Consider the following 24836-nt stretch of genomic DNA (forward strand, 5'->3'; position numbering starts at 1 on the left):
CATAGTTGACGTAAAAATGACGATTTTCTTTCTGTTTGTTTTTGTTAATTGTCACTACGGAGAAAAATGTAGTTTTTTATTGAAACATCGTAGGAGGGGTTTCCGGATGTTTGCCTCCTATATCCACGTCTTGTTAAGGATGTGCTATAGCAACTTTTAACAATTGCCACGAAAGCAATATAAATTTCATTCATTTGTTACGTCATTGATCACGTGGTAAAGCTAACCTGTTGAAGAAACCTTCAAATTATTTATTTTTCTGTTTTCTCGTGAAATAGATTGTATGGGACTCCAACTGTGCAAAAAACAAGCAAACATTTGACCATACATGTGAAGTAACATTTGTGTATGCCTGTCCAACACCCAACAGTGGTGAAACATATTTTTTACCTTTAGGATGGTTTTAAGCGTCTAATTTATTTATAAAGTCAGACAATATTGTCTTCAGTGCGGCTATAAGAAATGGTGTTCCTCAATGCTGCAGTATTTGACTAATACTATGGCTATGATTTAACTTTTTTTTACAATTTATTACACGATTATTCAGCATCTATACAAGTTTTTGTGTCGGTTTTTAAATATGTGGATTTGTTTTCATTGTCAAATACACATTTTCACTTGGAAGACATTTCTCTTAAAGTGCACCTCATTAAGTATATAGTTGGTGCTGATTGTTTCTTTCTCATTTCGTATTGTGGTGGGTATGGTTATTTTACACCAAGCTTTTTCAGGCTTACATCTGGTACCAATTAGGCATCAATTTTTACCCTCCAAGTTTCATTTGCTCTTTGACAACCTATTAAATAAACAAATTTTCCTTAATCAGCTCCTAGTTTCCAATAAAACATGTGCTTATATTACTTGAATAAACGTTACCTCCCGGAAAAATACATTGCCATTAATTGGTGTTGTCTAATGTCATTTTTTGGCACATCAGTATCAGTCCAATGTGGTCATTTAGTCACAGTGTTAAGTAGTAGGACAACATTATTTAATAGCAGTTATTGGCCACAACATCAATATTTATGTCAGAAATTGATATTGGCAGATATTTTCATAGTTATTTTGGTTTGATCAGAGGTTCTGATGCGTTTTTTTGTTGTTCATAAAAGGGGCCCAAATGCAGATCAGAATTACAAACTCTGGAAAACAGCTGCAACACATAGTTATCAGAATATTTAGGCATTTTTATTATGTTTATTTTCAATTTGTAGTTACACTTTCATATGTCATGGATGTAAACACATCACTTTTTAAATATTTAAGTATTTCTAATGGTTAGTCTCTCAGGCCTCATGTGTATTTCAGTTTAATAATGTATTTTGGAGACTATACACTTTGTGTTATTCCTTATTTTTGTTTATTTTAATTCCTTATCAGGCAAATGACTCTTATGAAATACGACTGATAAGTTTCCCTTATTGAACCAACATAAATCAAAGCTTTCTCCTGATGGTGGATGTTATTTATCATGGTCATATAACCACATTTCATGAGAAAGTGACTTTAAAATTGCTGCTTGTCAAAGCTAATGTACCACAATATGCTAAAACCTCCAACTTTTGTCTGTTTTGCAGCTGTGTGGAATCATGCTCATAACTTTTAGCAGACATATCCACTGACAGAGATGTTACTGTGTTTAATAAAAATCTCTCACCTAATCCTGATCTCCGACCGTGATTGTGAAACACCAGGTGCAACAATGGACTTAAGTTCATGATTAAATCTGTTTCTGAGCTGCAGCAATTAGTTGATGAAAGAAAAGTAATTGGTAACAGCGAACAAAGCAGAATAATTAAAGCTTCAAACTCAGCTACTCTTTATGTGCCTACACTGTATTTTTTACCACCACAATGATTTGCATACATTTGTTAATACGCAGTAGATTTATTTGTCATAAAATAAAATAAAACAATACTTGAAAGGATTAAGAAACAAGTTTTAACACAGCGAAGATGATTACGCGTCGTTGAATCATCTGGAAGCATGATTGTAAATCCTGGTTATGTGCGCTCTTTGACGGCTTCTTGCTTGCCTTCTGTCTGTTTGCAGGGAAACGGGTAAACAATGACAGCAGCACTGAGCTATGACACAAACTGAGTGCAGCTCGAGTCCTGATGCTACGCCTCCAGGCTGCAGTACATGTCAAAACTGAGCTTAGCTTTATCTGTCATTTTCAGTCAGGCTTTTCTTCATTCCACTGCTCTCACTTTCAACTGTCCTTATTTAGAGCAACGCGCACTGTTTACCTGCACGCACTGACTTCCAGTCAATGCCTTTGAAACCCGCTGAACTTGAAACCTCCTGCGCTTGAAGCGAGTGTTTTATGAGAAATTATCTCTGCTCATGCCGAAGTATGGGAAAGTTGGGATTTATTTTCATCTGGCAGGCAGTGCTGCTGGAACAGTTTGTGTTTGTGTAGGAAAATATTGAGTCACAGCTGCCCAGCTGTGACAACCAGTGTCCCTCTGAGGCAGCAAAGCCTTAGCAACAAACGCAAGAGTCGTAGAGAAAAGCAGATTCAGAGAGGATTAAGACATGTATTATGTTTGAACACAATGCAACAAGAGTTGTATGCGCCTTATTTATTTTTTACAGCCTGGATTTCCTCATAGCTCTAATATTATGATCTGTTTTCTCAGACAAAATAATTAGTCAGAAGGAGTTATTTTAATTTTATGAAACACATTTGTTTAGTTTTTTACTCATTCAGCAATAAGTGAGATCTTTGTAGAAAATGAATCTAATCACTGTAAAATTAAAACATGAAGGGTGTCATAGGTCTGCTTTATTTCAAAATAAAAGCATGCATTTCCCTAATATTTGAACATTGTCTATTATAATCAACTAGAATTAGTTATTTTACTACCTTTAATGAATGGATGTGCCCAAATCTTTATTTTAGTAAACGTCTCGGGATGTTTGTGGTCTGACTTTAAATAAGAGCAAAATAAGGAAGAAATATTGCAAATAAAATAATTTTGTACTGTATGGAACTTTTTTTTGAAAAGGACTACAAATGGCCCCAGTGCCACACGTTTGACCCCCGACTCTAGAAGTTTTGAGTCTAACAAATTCTAGTAGATGAAATAAAGTTTATTTGGGCATTTCATGTATGGGATGATGTTCTGTTGTTTTTATCAAAATGTTCCGGTGTTGATTTATTGATGGTGTCAGGCCCAGACGGACAGAGATGAGCTGGGCTGAGGAGGACTGGACGGTGGGCCTCTCTGGGAGGGTCCTGCAGAAGGTGAAGGAGCTGCAGGTGTTTAAAGAGCGACTGTCCAGAGAGAACAAGCAGAAGCAGCTGCAGCTGGACAACATTCATACCAGCCTTGAAAAACAAACAGCGAAGGTAAACACAGACGTGCTTTGTGAATAGCTCTCGGTTTCAGGCTACAAGAGAATCAATAAGACCAGTAACTTATTAGTAAAGTCATAAATGCTACTGTCAGCATTAGCGGTGTGCTTTTAAACAGGAATATTTTAACCTTTCATTCTCGCGATGTTAATTTGTGTTTTACTAAAATACAATGTGCCGTATAACCTTTAAACTCCATGAAATCCCTCCTGCTCTTCTTTTCCTCCTGCTTTCTTCCAAGTATGAGGCGGTCCGTGGGGAGCTGCAGTTTGTTCAGAGAGATCTGCAAAGCGTTCGGGAGGAGGCCGAGGCGGCCGTGACCGCCAGAGAGCGCCTCACCCAGGAACTTCACACCAAGCAGGCCCAGGTCTGCTCTCTGGAGGGGCAGCTCGACGCGGCTCGTAACCAGAACAACCACCTCAGCCAAGAAATCAAGAGGTCAGCAGGAGTCAGCTATGAAGACACAACTGCTATGTCACTGATGTTTAGCTTTCCTGCCACCATGTTGTTTTATGCAATCATTAAGCACAATAGAGTTATGTACATATTATTAAGTATGTTTTAATTTCCAAATTAAAACATAAATTTAATTTCTAAATTAAAACATCAAACATTTCATTTGCTAGGATGTCTCCAAACTGCATGCAGTTTCTTGCTAAATGTTTTCAAATTTTGTCTCACTGCAAATATAAATATCAATGTATTCCAATGGGATTTCAACATGGCAGCTAGACCTGTCACAATAACAATTTTATTAGGTGATAAATTGTCCCAGATAAATAATAATTGTTTTGAGACTGATGTCAAGTAATATTTTGATAGTGGCAAGTTTGCCCTCTCAAAAATGAACAAATCTTCATTTCAATCGATCATTTAGTGCTGGAACTGGAAGATATTTTAAATATCCGAAATAAAACATGACAACCAAAAACAATAAATGAAACATGAATTATAAAGACTGCAAACAAAATTGCCCTCTAAAAACTATTATTCATCAGAATGAAATTTTTTTAGCTCATTTTAATTTAATGAATTGCTTATTGTGACAGACTTAGTGGTAACTCCGTATATATTTGTCGAGAGGGCAGCGTTTCTTCCAATTTACAATCTGGGAAGATTCAGTTGCATTGAATCTTTTCTCTCGGTTGATGCATTGTAGAAATGCCTTTTGCTACTTTACCGCTGCACATGCAGTGTTTGATCTCGTCGGATTGTATCATTTTTCCATTTATTTGCTGTGCTCCCTTGCTTGTTGCAAACTGTAACTGGACTGGATGGTTTGTTCCAACAGTGGCATTCCTCTTTTCATCCTTTTATGTTTTCCCATTGACAGATTTTTCCTTATTGGCCCTTATTAGTCATTTTTTCTTCCACTTCATTGTTTTACGAATTGCCTTTAAAACACTCTGTCATTTGTGGTCGTAATGCGACACAATGTAATGCTTTAAAGCCTTTTGCAAAGGCCTGGACGTATGTTTCAAATTACGCTGCTGAGTCAACACTGGTTTTATTCTGACTCCATTAGTTTCCTGCATCAGGATCACATTTGTTATCAGAGGTTTTTCTGTTTTCCTGCCCTCTGTTTCACCATCGGTCGTCTCTCTGTGGCAGGTTGGAAGCTGAGCTGGAAAAGCTGCAGAACAGCAGCCGGCGCACAGACACCACTCTGTTTTCCACACCCTGCTGGACTGCATCCTCTCCCTGGGAGCACAATGGTACAGTGTCTGAATTTAAGACTCCTTTGTTTGTTCTCTTTAGCAGATCCTGTCTTATCCTTTCTTTAAATTAATTCCCCTGTATAATTTAGCTAATTAAACAGTAAAACCACAGAGATTATAAATAAAGTCCTTCGGCTCTGCAGCTTTCCCAGCCTATCGCTCCCTGGGGGCTGCTGTGTTTATCTTTCCGCTGTTTGGATATTCGCAGCTGTTGTTCATGTTCAGCTTTGTCGATACGTTTGAGGCTCTGACTTCAGTCGCCATGTTGTGTTTCTGCCCTGCAGGGAGCAGACAGGAAGACAGACCCGGGCAGCGGGACGAAGGACAGAGCGGGGGGCATCACATCAGAGTAAGTACCAGCTTATTCTTCCACTGAGCTGTCTTCAAACTCCTGTGTAGTTTGAGAGGATTTAGCTCCTTTCATGCCAGAGAAACAGAACTAACATCCGTCTTTGTTCTTCCACTCTATCCTCAACTTACAGACTTAGTTTTATTCCACCTAAATGGACCACATGGATTTGTCTGCAATTAATGTTTGACCTGCTTTTGCCGTTTAAACACATTTAGTAAACATTTCACTCCCTCTGAGGAGCAGGTAACGAGACCTTCCTTTATTAGGAAGAAATTATTTTTTCTATTTACCATTTTGGCCTTTTATATTGAAACAGAGACGTTAATTTAGAGAAAAAGATTATATGTGAATGCTATTATTTTTATTAAAAATTCTTAACAAAATGTTCCCCTTTTTATCAGTCAAGTTTGATTGTTGAGAAAAAAACATATTGACAAGACCAAATCTAACATAAATGTAAAGAAATTGATTTGATTTGTTTAAACAGGTTTTTAAAAACAAGAAAACAAGCAATCAGTACCACAGAGAAAACATGCGGATACACAGCCAAGAACAAAATAATTCAACACTACTTTTCTGTTTCAAAAGGAGTAGGAAGAAGTGAACACTTATTTAATCAGCTGCTTGCATTAAAAATACAGAAAATGCAAAACATTTCAGAGTTTTATAGTAAAAAAGGAAGTGGGTTTTAAGGATTTGGCATGTAAACACTGGAAAACTGCATTTTTAAGTCAAATTTTGCTGCAGCGATCAGTTTCTCTTTTCCTCTTGAAGACCTTTTTTTAAGTCACATTTTAGTGCATATTAAACAAACATTACAGACTAACAAACTCAGGTACTGATCTTCAAAACGACCATTTAGATAAGCAAAGAGACCAAACAACAACATAAAAGAATGACAAACAAAAATTCAAATACCAATTTAGCTATGGGGCATTCACCATTCAGAAATAAATCTGATTTTTGAGCTAAAGTTCATCAGATTCCCCTCCCCACCTGTTTCTTGGTGGATTTCTCTTGAAAAGCGTTTGAACAACAGATATGAACTAGATTGCTAAAACTGTTTACTCACCAGCCTGCTTTCCACAGGTTGGTGTTCATGGGTATCTATTTTCAGAAGTGCATTTGTAAGGTCACTGATGTTGGATGAAAAGTCCTGGCTCTCAGTCTTTTCTCTAATTCATCCTGTTTGTATTCTGCCAGGTTAGAGTCTGGACTCTGTGCAGGCCAGCCAAGTTCTTCCACTCCAAACTTACTGCATTTATATTTTTATAAGCCTTGTTGGTCTGGAACAGGAGAAACGTGTGTCTAAACTTTTTTTGTAGGATGAGACAAATGTGGAATATCACATCTTGATTTTTATGTTTTTTCTGACATTATCTAATAACTGTGACCTTTGTGTGCAAAATAAATCAGCTTAACGATGCATTTTAAAAGACGTATGTTCTTAGTTAAACTGGAAAAACTTTAATTCTGCGCCTTCAATCTTTCTCTGCAGCAGCGGCTCCAGTTTTCAGAAGCGTCCGCAGCTTCGCTGCCTCGACAGCAGCACAAGAGCACACCGCTCCGCCACCCGTCTGACCAGTCGGATGTCTTTTCCACGCCCTCGGCGGTGTTTCCATGGGAACGAGATGACTCTGGACCTGCATCCAGAAGACGACCTGCGTCTTCTCCTCAGGCGCCGAGTCCTGAGGTCCTGAATCAAGGCCGACTGGACCGGAGTTCTGAAGAAAAGGTCCACAAGACGGAAACAGACAGTAAGTAAGATTGTTTGTTGACTTCATTCAAATGCATCCTGCTCAGATTGCAGTATTTATCCCAAAGATTAAAAGTAACCTGGATTACTACAAAGATTATGCTCAGCATGATCATGCTTTTATCCACTTATCCATTTACATTTTCTAATCCTGAACTTCCAGACAGAGTGGATCAGATTTGGATTAGATGTTGAGTTTTATCTTAACACATCAGTTTATGTTCTGCTTAAATTAGCCAATATGTCTAATAGGTGCTCCGCATAAACCCACCAAAAGTTGTTGCGTAAGAGTTTGTGTAGCAATCTCTGCCTCAGCCAGACATTCCTATCCCTGCTCTAAAAGCAGCTTCATTGAAGTCTTGCAACACTTCATGACGTAAGACGTTCCTTAGTTTCAGCTGCAAAGTGTTTGTGTTTGTTCAGAGGAAGAAGAGACGGATAAACGTGAAACTATGAAGGGGCATCAGGAGCATCGTTTTTACTCTGCTTCCCTCCACTTCCACTAGTTATTGTAGAATATTCATTACAGAGAATCAGAGTAGACTTTCATTAATCATTACAGCTTTCTATGGCATGAGATAATGAATATCTTGTGAGTATTACACAAAATCAAAAAATAGATTGCAACAAATTACAGAAATACATTGTTAGTTAACAAAGTAAAATGTTTTTTACCTTGTGGACTGACTTGGTTAATTCTTCTTTTGACAGTAACCCCAGCTGTGTGTTTATTATTGAACCAGTCTGTATGGATTGACCCCGTTTATGAAGAGCCCACAGTGTTCTGCTGCTTTGTTTTTGAGCTACTGACTCCATAAATCCAGGATAAATCCAGGTGTTTCTGCTCAAAAAAATAGAAATTACAAATATATATATTTTTATTTTCTAGTTTTTCCAGTCATCTGTTATGTTTGGTTGTCCTTCATTCATCCTTTTAAGACAGTAATATTTCTGAGCAGATCCATATTTCCTGACACTTTGTCTTGCGGTTAATGGCATAAAACCTAAACAAGTTTTAATACAATGAGTTGATGTTGTAAAATCTGACCTAATATAGCTGAGACTTTCTCCAACCAGCTAAAGATTACATTAGCATGGAAAATGCAGCACTTGGAAAACGTTAGCCAACAATTATTGCTCTCTGAACTGTCTTTTGCAATATGAATATTGGACATATTTTGACGCTGATATTCTCATATTCTTGTCTCTGTCTGGTCCGTCTACCCATGTATTCAAACTGCAGTCACTCCTTGAGTTTTTAATTTTGGTATTTATAATGTGAAAACTGGTGAAAAACTGAAAACTTTCCTAAAGTGAGTCTAAAGATGAGCTTATTGGCATAGATCAAACTTTTGATGAATTAAATTGCTTAAATCTGCACTTCACTGGTTGCCACTGGTAAAATGTTATTTTTATCAGAACTCAGTCCTTAACGATGGGATCTGTGTTTGGTCGACCCACCAGTATCTTCGTCAGAGCTGCAGAGTCGTCTCTCGGCTCTGGAGGTCCAGCTGTCTGAGAAGGTCGGGAATCTGAAGACGGTCCAGAATGAAATGGGGCTGATGAAGAAGGAGCTCGCTGCTAAAGAGCTGGACCTGCAAAAAACCCAGGAGGAGCTCAGCAAGGCGCACACACGGGCGGCTCAGGACAAAGAAAGGGTAAAAGCACGAGCCTCACCGCTACTACAAAACCTGCTGGACCATAAATTGTCCCAGAAGTTTTTGCGATAAATGGAAATATTATCACTTTGAGACCATTTTCAAAGTTATAATGGCATAATAATTCAAGTCAAAGTGTAATGAACTTTAATTTCTAATGAACATTTAGCATTGGAACTGGAAGAGATTTCAAATATCTGAGATAAATAAACAAAACAACTTAAACAACAAATAAAATGTGTACTGAATGTTCTGTAAACAAAATTATCCTTCAAAAGGAGCGTAGCTGAGACCAGTCCACCCGACTGAAGCCTTTTGTCATCCAGTCTTTGCCAGAAAGAGAGAGAAAAACAAACGCTCATGAAATGGAAAAAAAATTTTGAAGAAAAACATCTATACAATCTTTTTTTTTTTATTTCAGGCATCAGAAGCCGAGCACAAGCTGAAGCAGCTTCAAGAGGAGCTCAAGTGCCAGAGGCAGAATGCAGAGAGCAGTCGGCTGCAGCACCAGCAGCGCACCAAGGAGCTGGAGAAAGTGCATCAGAAGGTCAGTCCGACGCCTGCAGGAGAGGCGGAAAGCAGTTGGATCTCTGTGCTCTCTGCTTCAGACTGTGGCGTTCGTGTTCTGGCTGCAGGACTTGGCGGAGCTGCAGAAGGAGAGGCAGTGTGCGGAGAAGCAGCACCAGCAGGAGGTGAATAAGCTGAACCAGGAGCTGCAGCAGGCCAGGTCGCTCCACAACGCTCTGCAGGCCCAGGCTGACAAGGTGAAGGCAAACATGCAGCACAGAATGAAACGCATCCACAACACGCGGCCGTCCTCTGAAATAACACGGCCACGTTTGATAAAATAAAGTCCGCATCAACAGTGGAAACGGCAGAGCAGCATGAGGCTCTGCTTCATCAAGCTGTCTTGTTTTATCAGCCATTTCCCCCCTTTACCTTCTTTAGCCGACCTTCTCTTCCTCCCCCTTTAACTTGTGCAGTTGTTTGTATTTATTTGTTCTGAAGATCAATAAATGTAACTTTTTCTTCTCCCAAACTTTCTTCTTTTCTTTGTTTCCTGCCTTTCTCTCTTTCGCTGTCTGGCTTTTTGTACTTCTATCCCCCACATCCTGCTCCCACTCTGCTCCGTCCTCCTCTTCTCTCCTCTCGGTTTGTCCCGGTGGAAAACGTTAAGCAGCAAAGGTAACAACTGTGACTGTGACCCATGACCTTTAAAAGCTCACCTAATAGAGACAGGACGCAATGTGAGGAGTATGTTCATAGGATTTGTTTGCAGCAAGATCAGTTTAGACAGATGATCTGCTAACACGAGATTTGTTAGTCAAGTTAATTTAAAAAGTAGAATAAATTCAGTCGTTTTTAAAGTAGGTCTCGACTGTTTGGGCTACAATTTTCACACAAAATCAGCAGCAGTTGAAGTGTGATGAATGGTGTTATAGTGAGTAGATCACACTTGCTGCATTTGACAGTTTGTTTGCACATGCTTGGAGTTTGACCCATAACAAAACCCATCAGAGTCTGCGTCATATTATAGCATCTGAATTCATTAAAGATTAAAATGAGACTTTGTGCACCGAGCCGGCTGGTTTGCTTTAGTCTGCAGAGCTTTGCAAACATTTGCATTAATAATACAAGAGTCAAATGTCCGTGATTCCTCTGATATCTGATTCATCTTAATGATTCATTTAAAGTAGAGTCGAGTTGTTGTAGAAAAAGTCCCTGCTGCTGCAGTCAGTAGAAATTAGGAAATGTAGTTTCACTCCCGATTAGGCCAACACTAAATAATAGTCGCTGTAAAGCCGTGAAATTATTTTTTTCAGCAGGAACACTCAGTCTCTGTCACGCTCTACTGCTATTTCTTATTTAATTAGCTCTTTACTACACATGTTGAAATGTTCTGCATGACAACAACAAAGCATGAAACAAGAATAACAAACATAATTTAGTGCAAAACTAACAATATTGAGATTACTGAAGGAAGTGTGTTTGTGGACAGTGGATTAGTTCCCATTTATTTCTTTATATTCTTCTTTACGGGAGTCAGATTATCTTATTATTTCTTCATATAACTTGCCAAGTTGTTTTGTCCATTTGCTATGTATTTATTTGCAAATAAATACATTTGCAAGTACATTTTGAATGTTTTTTAATACCTTGATAAATATCTTTGGATGATTTAAAGCATCTCCATTTTAAAAAGTTGACAAAGCTGAATAAGTGAAGGATGAAAAAGGAAGTCATAAATCATGAATCTATTTAAAGCGGAGGAAGATTGTCTCAAAGGGAAGTTTTGAAGAAGTAGGAAAGAATCCGTCGTTCTAAGAGCTGCATCATCGGTCTCAGTCTGTTTTTTTAAGCTCATAACTCTTTACAGCAGCTTCTTGTTGTTATCAAACTGTTATTCATACTTTGTAAATTCAGTTAAACACGTTGGGACATTTCGACAGGCTGCAAGTAATCTAATACCTAAAGCTCAAATTCATTTTTAATTTAAATTTTTTGTTAAGTTGCCTGTTATGACTTGACTCTAAACATATTTATCCTTGACCTTAAGAGCCTTTTTAGGCCTGAAGGAAGTGCTGTTGGTCAAAGCTCTGTTCAAACTTTAAGATGCTCTGGCTCAAGGCTTTTCCACAGCACTATGATGCACACCTAGAATTATAAAATTGTTTCTATGTGTAAAAAAGCAGGAAGCTGCATAAAACCTTACATTAGAGCTGCTGACGTCTCCTGCAGAGCTTCAGTGACCAACATATGTTGGAGTTTAATTATGAAGGTCAAGGAAAAGGATTTATTTGCTTCAACATTTGTCGCATATATAAAACTGAAAAGTGTGGTGTGTATTTGCTGCCCTGAGTCAGCACTTTGTAGAAACAGGTTTTATGTTGATGGATTTGCACATCTGCAGACATTTTTACTTATTATTATTAGCAAAATCACTCAATTTCAGTTGGATTGAATGGAGAGCATCTTTACACATTAATTTTCACAGATTCTTAGTTTGAACTTTGACTAGGCTGTTCTACCAGATGAATATGCTTTAATGTAAGCCATCCTAATGTAGCTTTGGCTGCTTCTCTGCAGTGGTTATGCATTCCCTCTGCAGTTTCTTGTTTTTGTCTGTCACATAATTTTCTAATAAAATACATTAAAGTTTCTATCTACTCAAAAGGAATGAATACTTTCGTAGTAAGTTTCTTCAAACTGTAACGCTGACTTATCTTTATTATCACTGCTTTCTGTTTCCTTCTCTCATCTTGACGAATGCACCTAACACAAGAGTCTTTTGTTTTTTTTTAAGTTAATTTCAATCTTTGTTTTCTTTCATAAATAAATCACCAAGTCTTTAAACTGAGGTCCATATTCCTACCAGCTAACGCCTCATTTGTTTTCGCCACCAGCTGACTCTGCAGAAGCAGGCGTTGGACAAAGAGCTGGACTCTCTGAAGGAGAAGCTGAAGTGGACAGAGGAGCAGCTGAAGGAGAGCCAGAAGAAAGAGACTCAGACACAAGCCAAGCTGACGGTAACACACACACAGACACACACACACAGATGTGGTCCAAAGTCTTGTTTTTCTGCATCTGCACAGCTCAGTTATTCATTACCTAGGTGTTGAGTTTAGCGAGGAAGACATACATTTTTAAACAGCGTGCTGCATGTCAGCCGGCTGACTGGGCTGAAGATGAAACATGAATAAATTATAAGAGAGCTCTGTCTTCTTCTGTCTCCATGTGGATAAATATTTTATCATTTGAAAAGGTTTATTAGAATCATATAAACTATTTACTATCTAATATACAAGTAAAAAAATAAAATGAAAGTTTGTTTTGTTTTGTTTTTTCAGCCGTAAAACGACTTAACTTGGCTGTTAAATTGCTCCATTCAATAAACGTTTGCTGGTTAAAAACTGCACAGACACAGTGCAGCACTGGGACACATTTCTGCTCGTGTTACGTTTTGTAACTTGCTTGATCAGGTTTTTCTATTCTTGTGAAACTGAGACGGTTTATAGTTCTGTGTTCCTCTCTTATCTGAAAAATGCCTTCAAATGTGTTTGAAGTTATTGTTGTCTTTTTTAGAGACATAATGTGTCTGAGAATCAAATGCATTGATTTAAGAAATAATTTCTTTACTCCTATTTGAATATTGAAACAAATTAAACCCTCTCAGTAGATTTGACAGATCAGTTTGTTTGACTGGATTTAATGCTCTTCCTCCTTCTCTTGTTCCTCGTCCTCCTCCTCCTCCTCCTTTGTGTTTTCTTGTTTCCAAACCGCACTTTAGGAAGCCGTACGTGAGGCGGAGGGTGTGGCGGTAACCCTGGAGCAAAGCAGGAAGAGAGAGCGAGCTCTGGAGGAAGAGGGGAGGAGGCTGCAGGAGGAGCAGGCTGACACCCTGCGCCTCCTCAGAGAACTGCAGGGTGAGGAGAGAGAGAGCTATGAATGAATCCCTCTCATGGATTTATCACATAGTGGCCGACTGTGTGTTCAGGAGTTCTTGAATGATTTACACAGTGACGTCCAAAAGTGTCCCCAGCTGCAGACTTCAGTGTTTTGTTTTTTTTGTTTGGTTTTACATGATAAAGCAGCAGAGAATGAAGGAAACTTGAGCTGCGCAAGAAAATAATACATGTTTTAGGTTTCTCCACAAAGAAAATAAGCAAAGGCCTGTTATGTGTTCACCCCGTTTAATTTCACACCCATAAATAAAATTAGGTGCAAACTTCAGTGCAGCTAAAATTATTATTTATATTCTTAGGTTTTAAAATAAAACAGAAACCTCTATAAAATGTTATTTGTGGAAAATTATGAAAAAACAACAACAAAAAAACAAAGCAATAACCATAAAAACTTTTATGTAACGAGACCATTTAGTCCAGATTGTGAAAAATGTTTCCTTTTGCATCCTGAGGGAAAAAGATTACTTTTTCCATGATGTGTACTGTGTATTACATTGATCCAGTCATTGTTAGTTGTTAGTTTTTTCTTAGCCAGAGTTATAAAGAGCCATTGTGGAAGATTTAAAGAGTCACTTGCGGCCTAGGAACCCATCTCATAAAATCCCAGTAATTTATAAAATCAAGCTTGTAAAGTGAGAGATGGAGAAAACAGTCATACTTCTGGATGGCTCTGGATTTATTGTGTTCCTCCCAAAGGCTAAAAAATAGTTGAGTTGAATGCATTTATATCAATTCTGGTAGAATAACAGGGAAGATTATGATACCAATCAGCTCACACAGATTAAAGCTGAAATAATTCATGTTTCCATTTCACCACCTTTGAATTCTGCATTAGGAGCTGCATTCCCAGCATAAACTACTTAACTACTGGTTAGTTTAAGAGTAAAATATGAAGAATAACCTTGATAAATGTCTTTTATTACCTCAGAACAAAAAGCTCCTGCAGCATCGACTCAGCCTGCGCCGTTTGGACCCGTTGGACAGAGTTTCTCCTCTCCGTCTCGAGCCGCAGCCCACAGCAGGAGGACCGCAGCTTCCCAGTCAGAGCAGAGCAGGGATGGGAGCAGGTCAGAGGTCACGGCAGCCAGAGAGCCAGGGGAGGGAATCGACGCCGAGCAGATCAGCATCACAAACTCTGAGCGACAACAGAAAGTGGGACAAAGAGAAGAAGCTGATAAAGACGGAGAGAGCCGGAGAAACGCTGCAGACGTCGATAGAGCAACAACTGCTGAACACCCACCGGCGGCAGGAGGCCTGAAGATCGAACATGCGCAACTTCCTAAATCCGATGAACCCGCTTCGTCTCAGGACCTCAAGAGGGAGAACGACAGCCTCCGCTCGGAGCTCCGCGATGTCCGTGAAGAACTCCAGAGACGGCTGGAGGACCTGGAGGCCCAGCGGCGGGCCGAGACGGAAGCGAGGACCCGCCTCAAACAGCTCAGCCGCAAGCAGTCCACCCAGGCGGCGGAGAGGGAGGAGAGAGAGAAGGACCTGAAGGTAAAGCTGGAGAATGAGAAGGCTGAGACGGAAAGGCTGAAGAGGAGCCTTGCTGCTTTGGAGGCAGAGAGAAGCAGAGAGGAGGCAGAAAACGAGGAGAAGCAGGAACAGGAGACGAGCACCACTCAAAACGACAGAGAGAGCGAGCTGATCGAGCTGAACATGCAGCTGAAAAATCAGCTGGCAATGGTGAAAGCTCAGCTGGCTTTGGAACGAGAGGAACGAAAGACGGAGGAAGAGGAGAGAAACCGAAGGATGAACACAGATTCTGACGTGAACACAGAGCTGAGCTTGAAGCTCGCAGAGATCATGGCCGACGTCGAGGAGCTGAAGCACCGACGAGAAGAAGACTCGGTAGAAGACGAGAAGCTTTCCACCTCCAGCAGCCCCCTGCCCAGCCTTCCTGACGACGAGCTCACCTCCAATACCGGTTGCTCTGACAACAGCCTCCTCTCCTCCCCAGAGGAGCACCTCCTCTTCTGCGAGTCCACCAACCAACGCAACGCTCTCCTGTCCACAGAAGCTGAAGACATTCTCCGTCTCGGTGGTCAAACAACCAAAGAGACCTCAGATGAGATCAAGCTTTCTTCATCAGACCTCCAGCGGGATCAGTGCCCGACCTCTGACCTCACTAAGGTGGTGGAGGTCCTGCAGAAAAAGTGTGCAAAGGAGTCAGAGCGGGCCAAAAAGTACAGAGATAAATTTGAGGCCCTGCAGATCCAGGTAAATCTTAATGATCTTGAATAAAATACAGAAAGATGATTATATGTTCCAAATAATCTTTTTAGGGTTTTTGCTAAAAAGAACTTTAATTCAGGTCCAGAGCTGTTTCAGATTATGATTTTATTCACAGCCTTATTTACATTGTTGGGTTCAAAAGGAAGTGGCATCACAATCATTTCTAATTGAGACATTCTTATATAAATCTGGCTTCCTACACAATCTGGAAAAGTAGGAAACTTGGCCTTGAAGGATTTTTTTCCCATGTAAATTTAAGAAAAAGTATGAAAAAAAAAAAATCTGGACTCATCCAGCCATCCATTTTGTTTTTTGTTTGGCGAATTCATGTGAAATTTTCTACAAAAAGGGGGGGGACTGCATTTATATAACTGCTAAGAATTTTATCTAGAAAACTATGACATAAAATTAAACCTGGTCAAACTGCATTGTTTTAAAACTCTGTAGTCGATGGAGATTCCTATCATCTTTTATTTTTTTTACCTGTTTCTTATCTAATATTGAGATGTGAAAAAAAAAATAGATACATTTGATGCACATTAGTTAAACTGTGTTTGATTAAATTATTCACATTTACTCCACTTAACTTCTGAAACTACCTAAAAGTTTAGTTTAAATGCCGTGTGGCCAATTGACCAGATGTTTGCCGCTGACAGATTTTGTGCTGTTTGCTCTTTTCTTTTCTGTTTTTCTGTCTGCTCAGGTAACGCGTCAGACCAAAGAGCTGACCACTGCCTTCGAAAAGCAGAGTCAGCACATCCTGGGCCTTCTTGCTGAGCTGCAGGAGAAAGAGGGCGCCCTCTTGAGCCAGGAGGAGGAATTGAAGCAATGCAAGCAAGAGTTGAACCAACTAAAGCTGGAAGAAAACAATGTGGCAACACTGACGGCTAACAGAGAGACCGAAGAGAGAAACAGAGATGAAGAGCTTACAGAGAAATCAGAACTTAAACAAGAAGAAGAGGCTGTTGCTCCTCTTCCCTTGTCAGACTTAAATATTCAAAAAGAAACAATTCAGCCCAACGTTGAGGAGTGTGAAGCTGAAATGCCTCCACCTGTTGGTGGTGAAGGCGAAAGTGCAGCAGTAACTTCTGGAGAGAGGTCTGCAGTCGGTCCATGTGACTCTGTAGGTGAGGTGGAAGAGATTCAGCTCAGCCAACATGGAGAGAGAGTCGACACGTTAGCAGAACTTCATGTTCTCAGGCAGGAAAAGCAGCTGCTGCAGCAGAGAGTCAGGGATTTGACCAACATGGACACCAGAGACCAAACTTCACAGACTGACAGCGAGAATCAGGACAACACAGAAAACACGGCCTGCTTGGCAGGGGACGGTCTGCTCAAGGAAGAGGCAGCGACAGACCAGCAGCTGCTAATAAATCTGAAGAGGAGGGATGATGAAGGTCAAGATTTGGAAGGAGAAAACACAAGCAGCATGAGCGGTGAAAGAAATGCAGAGGACATGACTGAGATCCAGATAAACCGCCTGCAGGAACAGGTACTGAGCACAAACTCAACACTTTTTACTGATTCTTGTGCCAAGTTAAAATGAGAGAAGCAGAAAAATCTTTTGAAAGTCATTTTACGTTCCCTGAACATGAAATGAAAAGTCAAAGTGAAAAAGATGTTAGAATTGTTCTGAAGAACCTTCTGAAACGTACCCATGTTGTCCAGGTGGAGGCGCTGCTGAGACGAGTCAGGACTCTCACAGAGGAGACGGAGGTCCAGGCCCAGGAGCTCGTCTTATGGAGACTAGCGTCGCAGCCCGCCTCTGCAGTCCAACACTTACTCACCGACGCAGACGATGAGAGCGAAACGCTGCGACGGATTCCTGCTGCCAGTCGGTCTGAACTCGCTCAGACCGGCCACAGCCAGGTCCAGAAGAACCCGGACGCCGTCACGGTCATCAGGGAGGATGAAGTATCGCTCTGCTGCTCCTCTAGAAAGCTGCAGGGTCGCCTGCTGTTCTCCAGGTAAACCAAACTCCCCCGGCCTGCTTTCAGCCATCTTTTGACGTACTAATTTTTTATAAAATTAAAGTTTTTATGTTTTTTTATTAACTATAAGACTCCAGAACAGCAGCCTTCCTGAACCAAAGAGCCTCCGTTCGCCTAAGAAGTCTCTTCAGGGACAGACCCGGAGCGGTGCAGAGTTCGACCCGGTGATTGTTTCAGGCTCTCGCTCACAGCGACGCGGAAAGTTTTTCAGAACTCTTGAACCTTTTCACATCTTACAAAGTTGTGACCACAAACCTTGATGTATGACAGAGCAGCACACAGCTGCAGGCCCAAAAGGATTCACAGTTCTCATTTCTTCCAAATCTGAAAAGTGCGGCCTTCATTTGTATTCAACCTCTGAAGTCAATGCTTTGTAGCGCCACCTCCCAGTCGCAGCTGGAATGTTTCTATCTAAAGGTGGACATTTCACTGCAAAAACACAAAAAAAGTATTTTTCTCTAGTTTCTAGTGTAAATATGTTACTACACTTGAAATAAGTGTTTACAAGTTGTTTTTCAGAAAGATCTAGTAGATTTCTTTAAGTCAATAATTCCTTAATATTGATTGGAAAGTATGAATTTTGCTTGAAGATTGTATGACTTATGGGTAAAATGTCTCATTATAAGTGAAATAATCTGCCTGTAGTAACGATACTACTTAACTTACTAGTAATGGCTAGTTTTGTCAATATTAAGAAATTGACTTAAAACAAGCTGCTGTATCTTGCTGAAAAGTTTTTTGTAAGTTAGTTTTGTCTTATTTCAGGTGAACTGAGATCTTTGCGCTAGGAACTAAACTACAATACTTGGTAAAGTTTTGTGTTTTTGCAGTGTTCTACCAATTCTGCTTTACAAAGTAATTTAAACTCAGTCAGATTAGACAGAGCTCATCTGTGAAACATCACTTTTATTAGAATTGCCACAGTTTGGACTTTGACTAGGTCATTTGATCTAAATCTTTCCACTGTATCTGTGGCTATATGTTTGGGGTCTCTTCTAAATTATCAATAGTTTTGCAGATTCTGGCAGGTTTTCTCCCAGGACCTTTGCTATTTTTAACTCCATCTGTCCCCTATCAACTCTAAACACATTGCCTATCCATGATGAAGAAAACCAGCTGCATACTGTGATGCTGCCACTGCCAGGTTTCACAGTCGTTTTGCCATAATTTGTTTTGCACATGAACTAAAATATTCAATTTTGATTTTTTTTTTATGACAGAAAAATGGCTGGATTTGTGGTTGTACTAGATTTTATTTGGGGATATCAAAGTAAAGAGAGCTGAATACATCTAAAGTTGCACAGATAAGCTGAAAAACATTGAATTAGTTTTCTCTCACTTCACAATTACCTTCTACTTGTTTAATTTTGACAAAATGTGAAAAGGTTAATGGCGTATGCATACTTTTGCATGGTTCTGTACACACTAGATTCATAAGTGCGCCCTGCAGACGGTTTTTCTCTTTAATGAACCATTATGTAGTTAAATAAATATAGTCCATTTAGGAGGAATGGGAACACTTTGTTTTCCTTGTTAATTTGAAGCAGTTGTGCAATTTTCCTCAAATACTAGAAAAATAAAGTGTTTTTCAAATTGTTAAACTAACACATTAAACATTACAGATTAATATAAGTGGAGCCTAATTTAGTTCTCAGTAACTTATTAAAAATACAAATAGTTTCCAGTAGGAGAGCACTTTTCAGTAATAAGTTGTTGTTTTTATCTTTCTCCAGGAAACATTAAGCACGTGTACATGAAGACGTCAATATTCGTCGCTTTCATTTACAAAAGAAATGCAGATATTAGCTCATGTCAATAAACTGTTGCCTGGTTTGTTTTTAATTACTGCTTTTTTGTTGTTGTTTTTTTAATCAGGAATCTGAAAAAGAAAACCAGGAGATAAACTTGCATTGGTCAGAAAGTTATCCAGAACAAAACAAAGTGAAGAAAGACGCTAAGCTCATCCAAGTGTCGTCGCAGACGATTGCTCAACACCATGGAGCCAGAGATCTCAGCCTCTCAGGATCGAGTCTAAGCAAACTGCAACATTTCCACACAGAAACTCACCAGACCAAACTGGACTCCTTCAGAGGAGCCGGTGACTTTGAAACACCGATTTACCCCAGTGACAGTAACGTGAAGGTAGAGGCTGTGAGTGTCGGCAGTCAAACTGAGGGCCGTTTGCTTCCTCGTGGATTTTCCACTGCGTCTGCAGCCACTCAGACCGAGCAGGACTTCAGTGATGAGGAAGAGTCAGTCGGATCTCCTCCCGTTTCTCCCGTTTCTTCAGCGGAGAAGACGGAAGCAGGGGACAAAATGTTGCTCTCAGGTTCTTTTCCCATCCCGGCCGATCCGGCTCGTCTCGCTGAGAGGATCCGCCGCAACAGGGCGCAGCTGTCGGCCGCCTTCGATGACACGGAGTACGAGCCGTACGGCCTGCCAGAGGTCGTCATGAAAGGTAGGGTTCTTTAAAAAAAAATCACGTTTTAAATAAATTCATAATGCTCTGCCATACAACATTATGGCATCAGTCAGTCATACTGTAATAATTTGTACATGCTTTTAACATATAATTAACTTAAATACGTGACTTTTTTTTATAAATAAATGAAGCAAATAACTTTAGATGAATCTGTTCTTTTAGTATTTGATATTTATTTTCCATTTTCTTTAAATTTCCCCCTTTACAGATATTTTCTGAAGGACTTGTTTGTTTATTGAATTGTGTTCACTGTTGGTTCACCATTTGTGCTCTTTACTGCCCCCAAGTGGCCAATGTCTGTAGAAGAAAATAAAAGTTCTTGGTCTGTTCCCTCACATCCTTTAGGTTTTGCTGACATTCCCACCGGCCCGTCATGCCCATACATTGTGAGAAGAGGTTTGTTAGGAACAGTTCAACCTTTGTCTAAGAAAGAACCACAAGGAGACGAGGAGACGGACTAAAGCATCAGGTATGGGCGCGAAAATGTCTGTCATTTTTTGCTTTATTTGAACACCAAGACTAAAGACGGGCAGTAATCCTGTTAATGAAGTGAATGCTGGGGCATTCTGATTAAGTTTTTGGACTTTCACTGGTAAATTTAATGCTTCAGATGACATGAAGCAGGGATAGCTCAGTCGAAGAGATGCTGGAAATCTCAGCTGTAAACTTTTAGCCACTAAAACGATGTCAGTGGGTTTTGCTCATAACCAAATGCAAGACTCTCCACATTTGTTGGCACTCTCACGTATAACATCTTTTAAAAGTTGCATCTTTTTATTTAATAAATAGATACATTTAACCTTTTAATATAAATACATTTATTATGGGGGTAAAAATGATATTACGGTATTTTAGGATCATTTTTAACTTGTTTTTAGCTAATCTTTTACGAGCTAATTTAAAAAATAGATCTTTTTTTAATTGTTTTAAATCCTAAAAAATATAACATTAAAATTTACCAAAAAGCAAAGAAATGTCATATTCTAGTCTTTGTTTATTTAATCGTTAATGTACATGTATTAAATAAATGCAAATTGATTAACATTTAATTATTTAATGTATTGTTTCAATTTTTAATTAACCAACTATTACTTTTGGTTTTTGGAGGGCTATGTAGGTTTTGTGGTTTATGATAAATTGTGCATCTTGAAGGGTGAGGGTAAAAATGGCCTCTCTGGAGAGAAACTAATATCTGCTCTCAACCCAAATCCTTTAGAAAACATGTGGAGCGAGTCGGAGGCGCCGTAAGGGAGAATCTAGTGTGTAAAGGAGAATATTCAAGGATTATCTTCGTTCCCCATCCTTGCGAAATGTTCTGGCAGAACAAAAAGTGCTGTCCTGTTGGCTAAAGATCGCTGTACAAAGTGTTAGCAGCAATAAATGTGGCGCTGACGGTTTCCTTGAAGCAGTTATTCCCACAAACTCACTCTATGTCCTCAATTTAAAGGTTGAGTTTTACTAATCTTTGTAGGATAAAAGCTATGCAGCTGCAATGAATATAAAAATAAGACTTTATGTATATATTGAGCAAATGCGTCTTTAAATGTGCTGTGTCTGTTTCCTGTTGGTTTTGGATGAACTGATAATATGTTCTGTTTTATGCAGATCTAGCAAGAGGATCTGGTCACTTTAGGAGGATTCTCTGCTCTGTTCGTCAGCCTGCAGGTAACTGGGTCTGACGAGCTGCACTCCTCCGCCTCGGTTCTGAACGGCTTTAATTGTCCCAAGTTCACCCTGAAGTCGCTGTGCAGAGACTCTGCCGCTAATCCACACCCACCTGTGTAATCAGACTGTAGGTTTGGGATTTAGTGACGCCTGTTTCTGTTCTTGAACCTCTCTTCCAAAGGGATTGTTTTGTTTTCCTCTCACTCCTGCGTCGGGGGGCCTCGGCTCACCTTGAATTAAACAGTGCCTCGTCGACGTTTTTCTAAACCTGTCCAGATGAGTTTGACTTGTTTTCCAAGAGGGTCGATCCAGTAGTGAGAACACGTTTTAAATTTTCCTGTTTTAACTTTGTAAGCTTTTTTTTATTTATGGACACTTGAATGTGTTTTATTAGTGAGTGGGAGGGATGAACGTTTACAGAAGTGTGTGTGAAAAACATTAGCTGTGAAAATGAACATGTGTGTCCTCATCTTGATGTCACTGTTTGTATATAAGTGTGTGTGTGTGTGTGTGTGTGTGTGTGTGTGTGTGTGTGTGTGTGTGTGTGTGTGTGTGTGTGTGTGTGTGTGTGTGTGTGTGTGTGTGTGTGTGTGTGTGTGTGTGCGCGCGCGTGTTGGGTGAGCACACGTCTATGAGTCAGTGTAACCTGCACTGGTTTCCGCTCCATGTATGGAGATAGACACTGAGCTCCTTCTCTCAACTCTGTCCTGCTATGCTTCCCCGTCCTACACTAACAAACACTCTAACACTAGCTGGCTTTAAAGCCACTTAAAAAAAAAAAAGAAAACTGAAGTTTAATTTTGTGGGATCCTGCAGAGTCTGGAGAGGTATGAGAAAACATCTGGTCTTCCTGGTTGTGGAATGTGAAACTAGAAAGATCTTTTTGGTTTTCTACAGCATAAAAACTCAAGAGTATCTGTGCCTGTTTCTCTGTTACCTAGAAATGGGAACACAGTTTTACAGAGTGAACTTAAACATCACACTTTAATGAGGGAAACCTCAGTGATGTCATTAGAAATAATAAGCTGATTGATCCACATAGACGCAGCAATCATTTCCCTGTGAACTTTTCCCAGTTTTTCTCATTAGAAGCACAAACATATTTGGAAAAAGTTACCTGATCAAAGTTTGTTCTTCCACATGATTTTCTCTGTCTGTTGTGTTGCTTATGGGGAACTTTAAACCAGGGGTCATTTGTGGCCCCTGATCTGATTTTGTGCAGCCACTTTATGATGCAGATATCTCCACCAGTGCAGGTGATTGATGCAGACGGAGAGGGTTTTTTTTTTTTTTTTTTTTTCAATTAGGAAAAAAATGACCCACATTATGTTTTTATAGAAGAGAATAGACTTGGTCTTTTTTGGTTTTATTCAGTTGACCCCAAAATAAATGACTGAAGTAGCTTTATTTTATTTTAAGGTTTCAGAATAAAGAGATTAAATATGAATGCAAACACAATAGTTAAAAAAAAAAAAGAAATAAGAAAACCATGTTAGATGTGTTGTTTTCTGTTGCCTTGCAGCAAAATCGTTCAAATTCCAGACTTGGGTTTTTTTGTTTTGTTTTGCGCTTACATGTTCTCCACTTCAATAGGTTTTTGCATTTTCTCCGGCTTCCTCCCATGTGATGGACAGGCGACCAATGACTGCTGGAGGCCCTGCAGGAATAAGTGGGTATAGACAATGGATGGATTGTTTTCCTTCCACTTAACGATTACGTTCTACTTGCATCTAAGTCATAAAATCCCAGTAAATTCCTCAGATGTTTGAGGTTGTATCAGGAAAATGAAAAATCAGAAAAACCACCATCATACAAGCATTTACTATGACTTATATGTAATTGTACATTACTAAGTTTCCAAGATAAAAATGTGTTTTTGAAACAAAAAATACGATTAAATAAGTGAGGTCCCAAAATAAGTTATTTCAGTCTGACACCTACATGCAGACTTGGAGACGTTCGGATAAAAGCAACGTTGACACCTTTAAGTAGCTTTTCGTTCAGGAAAAAACTGACACAATTCATGTCCAAATATATCGAATTGAGTTGGCTTTAAATCTGATTTATTCCAGTTATTAATCAAGTTCAGATCAAACATGCTGACTTAGTCCTGACAACACATTCAGACTCAGCTGATCACATAATGCCGATTGGTGGCCTTAATTTTTCCAGCAATCTCTCATCTCCAGTGGCAACGGTGGAGAGAAACAGTCAGAACTGGACTTCTTTAATATTTTTGTTATAAAACAAACAGAATTCTTATTGTTTCTTTTAACTAGATGGATCTTTTTGAGGTTATTAACCCTTATGAGTCCTCTAGGAAATATGACTTTTAATCGACTTGAGCTCTGGTTTATATTGAGCCAAGATCATCTGGTTTCAGTCGCTTTAACACAATTATGATGTGGGAGTAACTTGTTACGTTTTATTTACAAATCCAGTTACATTTTGAAACACAAATAATCAAAATCTGCAAATTATTGAGCATTTTCTGTTTGGTTTCCTCATGTTGAGTCTCATGCCTTTCTGTCATCTTGTAAAATGTTCTGATAAAGGGAAACAACAATATCACTGTTTTTTTTATTGTTAAAAAGGATCAACTTGTCTGAAGATAAAGCAAGTATTTCTTTATATTTCAGTCAGAATTAAATGGCCTTCATAGATAAACTCAAGTGATGACGCTCGGAGCTGCAGGCTCCTCTGTCATGCTGCTGCTGGAACGTCATGCTTTCCTTTGTCTTTTTAGTTACACGAACGCAGGTGAAAACTGTTGGATTTGCTTTTATTAGGCCACTTTTCATCAACTTGAACATACTTTAGACTGTTTTTATTAAAATCTTGTAGTTTAGAATATTTTTAAATGATCTTGAATTGTTTGAATGTGCGTATGAGTGCTTCAGTTGCGTTTTGAGGTGGAATTAGTGAAGCTACATTTTAGAAATGTTTTTTTTTTATTTCACATTTTCTGCCTTTTGTTTTTTAATTTAAATGCTGCCGTTCTCTCCTGGCATTACCTGCTGACTCCACCTGAGCTGTTCAGCCTTTGTCTGACTGTGAGCAGGGAAACTGTTACCTTCCTTCTCTGTGGATGTGTCTGTGTTTTTTCAATTTCAATAAAACTTTTGCTCCTGTTTTAATTGTTTTTCTTTAAGTGC

At 39.3% G+C, this 24836-nt stretch overlaps 1 protein-coding gene across 1 annotated transcript in view; it reads left to right on the forward strand.

Moving 5' to 3' along the window:
* LOC106915802 (uncharacterized) overlaps positions 1-24812 on the forward strand; it is a 25153-nt gene extending 341 nt beyond the window's left edge. The window contains exons 2-18 of the mRNA XM_014983662.2: positions 3178-3355; positions 3603-3799; positions 4973-5076; positions 5364-5428; positions 6930-7188; positions 8652-8845; positions 9267-9392; positions 9481-9609; positions 12250-12372; positions 13134-13269; positions 14237-15528; positions 16247-17035; positions 17212-17510; positions 17605-17698; positions 19410-19992; positions 20362-20485; positions 21622-24812. Of these exons, the coding sequence (XP_014839148.2) occupies positions 3194-3355; positions 3603-3799; positions 4973-5076; positions 5364-5428; positions 6930-7188; positions 8652-8845; positions 9267-9392; positions 9481-9609; positions 12250-12372; positions 13134-13269; positions 14237-15528; positions 16247-17035; positions 17212-17510; positions 17605-17698; positions 19410-19992; positions 20362-20477 (4668 nt within the window). The 5' untranslated portion in view covers positions 3178-3193 and the 3' untranslated portion in view covers positions 20478-20485; positions 21622-24812. The remainder of the gene's footprint in view (positions 1-3177; positions 3356-3602; positions 3800-4972; positions 5077-5363; positions 5429-6929; positions 7189-8651; positions 8846-9266; positions 9393-9480; positions 9610-12249; positions 12373-13133; positions 13270-14236; positions 15529-16246; positions 17036-17211; positions 17511-17604; positions 17699-19409; positions 19993-20361; positions 20486-21621) is intronic.
* Positions 24813-24836: the final 24 nt, after the last annotated feature.

The sequence above is a fragment of the Poecilia mexicana genome, unplaced genomic scaffold (genome assembly GCF_051168715.1).
Source record: "Poecilia mexicana isolate PSO_F unplaced genomic scaffold, ASM5116871v1 scaffold_10, whole genome shotgun sequence".
Taxonomy (NCBI): Eukaryota; Metazoa; Chordata; class Actinopteri; order Cyprinodontiformes; family Poeciliidae; genus Poecilia; species Poecilia mexicana.